General features: G+C 45.8%; 1 protein-coding gene across 1 annotated transcript; it reads right to left on the reverse strand.

Moving 5' to 3' along the window:
• Positions 1–396: 396 nt before the first annotated feature.
• On the reverse strand, positions 397–1,889 carry LOC123176077 (uncharacterized). Its single transcript, XM_044590467.1, has 3 exons — positions 1,379–1,889; positions 981–1,254; positions 397–895 (listed from the first exon to the last, which is right to left on the reverse strand). The coding sequence occupies exons 1-2, from the start codon at positions 1,854–1,856 to the stop codon at positions 1,061–1,063; spliced, it is 672 nt and encodes a 223-aa protein (XP_044446402.1). The 5' UTR covers positions 1,857–1,889; the 3' UTR covers positions 397–895; positions 981–1,060.
• Positions 1,890–2,121: the final 232 nt, after the last annotated feature.

Genomic DNA, 2,121 nt, shown 5'->3' on the forward strand with positions numbered 1-2,121 from the left:
TTTACGGATTTAAAAAAAACTGCTCGGGATTCCTAAATTGTTTGGGAATTTTAAAAAATGTTACTCGCAATACAATCTTGAATAAAAAAAATATTCATGAATCCGGAAAATGTTATCAGATTGCAATAGAAGTTCCCGAAATTCGGAAATGTTCATAAATTCAAAAAAATCATGAATTTATAAATTATTCATGACTTTAAAGATTTGTTTATTGATCAATATAGTAGCGCCACGTCAATGTGTGAATAAAAAATCAACCGTAGCCCACAATCGATCCACTTTCTGACATATGGGGCCACAAATGCAAAAACCACCTTACACTGGGCGGCGGTCGGCACTGGCAAGATACAGCCTACGGCACACAGGAGAATGTCAGATGTGTGCATGTGCCAGAGTTAGGTCTGAAGGCATCGATTTGAGCCAACCAGCTTGTGCCTGGGCTTTGGTGGCTTCACGTTTGGACTCAAAATGAAATACATGTTGATAAATCTTGCACAAGCGACACACAAAACACATTTCTGGATCCAGCTTGCACCCCTAAAAAACTTCAGTTTAAACCAACGCTTACTCCCACATACAAGTGGGGTCAACCATGGGCTCCCTATTTCTAGGGAGCTTAGTATCTCTAGTGATTACAGCAGTAATCAGCATCTTCTTGTGCACACTTACACCAAGGCTAAAATAGCAAATAGGATTCCAGTGTAATCTTGCCGTTGATATCATCGACATGGTGCAGTCTCCACGGGTCAAACTGTTCACATGCTTTCAGGCAACCGGAGACAATACTCAAGTCTTCATCAACCACCTTGGCCTTCGCCTTTATATCAATTTCGATCAAGCAGCATGTTGCGAGTATTCCTCTTGCAGGATTCTTCAGGCATAAATAGCCACCTTTCTAAAATGTAGGGAAGAGACTTAATATTGATTATTCTCCATAAATAACATCAATGATGTATATGAAAGAAGGAAGGATTACGTACTGGGTCAATTGCTTGTGCATTCTCTCTAGAGCAATGGAAAATGTAGTTGCGTGAGAAATCCAGGTGATCCCTTACTGCGATCACGCCATAGACCTCGATATTATTCGATTGTACCATATTGTCACGCATAAAATTGACGAAACAGTAAGATTTCGAATACAGCTCGGCCATGACATCAAGGAACTGTAGCATAGGGACAGGGTTGTGTGGGCATCTCTGTCATCACCACCAAATTCACACGAAGCGTATCTCATTCTCATCGGACCTGGCCGAGCTGAATAAATCAAGAAGTTTGGGTCATACTACCAATTGTATCATCATCATCAGATTGGAAAGAAAGAAGAAAGCTAGTATTGATTGGTAAAAAGATTTGGTTGTGAAACATAAAATTAGCTTACCTGGTGAGGGTCGGTGTAGGAGGTGTAGCTGGTGGTATCGAGTCCACAGAAAAGCCTTTGATTTCTGTATATCCCTGGACAACGTTTGTTCGGAGATATGGTGGTTCGGCCGCCGGGTGTCCACGGTCTGCGCCGTCGTCGTCTTGCCGTCCTCATCGTCATCTGCGCATTCGTCGGCGTAATGCCGCCCTTGCAGCACCGCCTCCCAGTCCTCTCGCTCCGCCTCCTGGTGATGTCTGTCCGCGAAATCCAGTACCTCAGCGAAGGCAAAGGCGTCGGTGAAGACGCTGCAGGGCCCGCCGGCGCCGGCGATGAGTTGATGCATGCGGCGTTCCTCTTGGGTGGGCTCTTGTTCCTCCCGGCACGAGATGTCGACGATCCGGCGCCGCGTGTCCTGGGTCATGCTGGCCCACGCCTCGTCCGTGAACATGTGGTCGAACTCGGGCGGCCGACGCAACTCATCCATTGACGGCGACATGGCGGCATTCGAGGTTGGGGATTGGGGATTAGGGATTCGGTCGATCCCTCTCTCACTCTCGCGAGGGCTCTACTGATATCGACCTGGGCTCACCAGGCCAGATCCGAGCGTGAGTACACTTGGGCCGGAATCAGCCGCTGTTTGGACCATTTCTTATTGGGCTAAATTGCTTAATCTAATTTACATTGGGCTGAAAATAGAAAACATTGAAAACGAATAGGAAAACAACCCGAAAGAAAATTGATAAATAGAAAAACACAGAAAA

The sequence above is a fragment of the Triticum aestivum genome, unplaced genomic scaffold (assembly GCF_018294505.1).
Source record: "Triticum aestivum cultivar Chinese Spring unplaced genomic scaffold, IWGSC CS RefSeq v2.1 scaffold135259, whole genome shotgun sequence".
Taxonomy (NCBI): Eukaryota; Viridiplantae; Streptophyta; class Magnoliopsida; order Poales; family Poaceae; genus Triticum; species Triticum aestivum.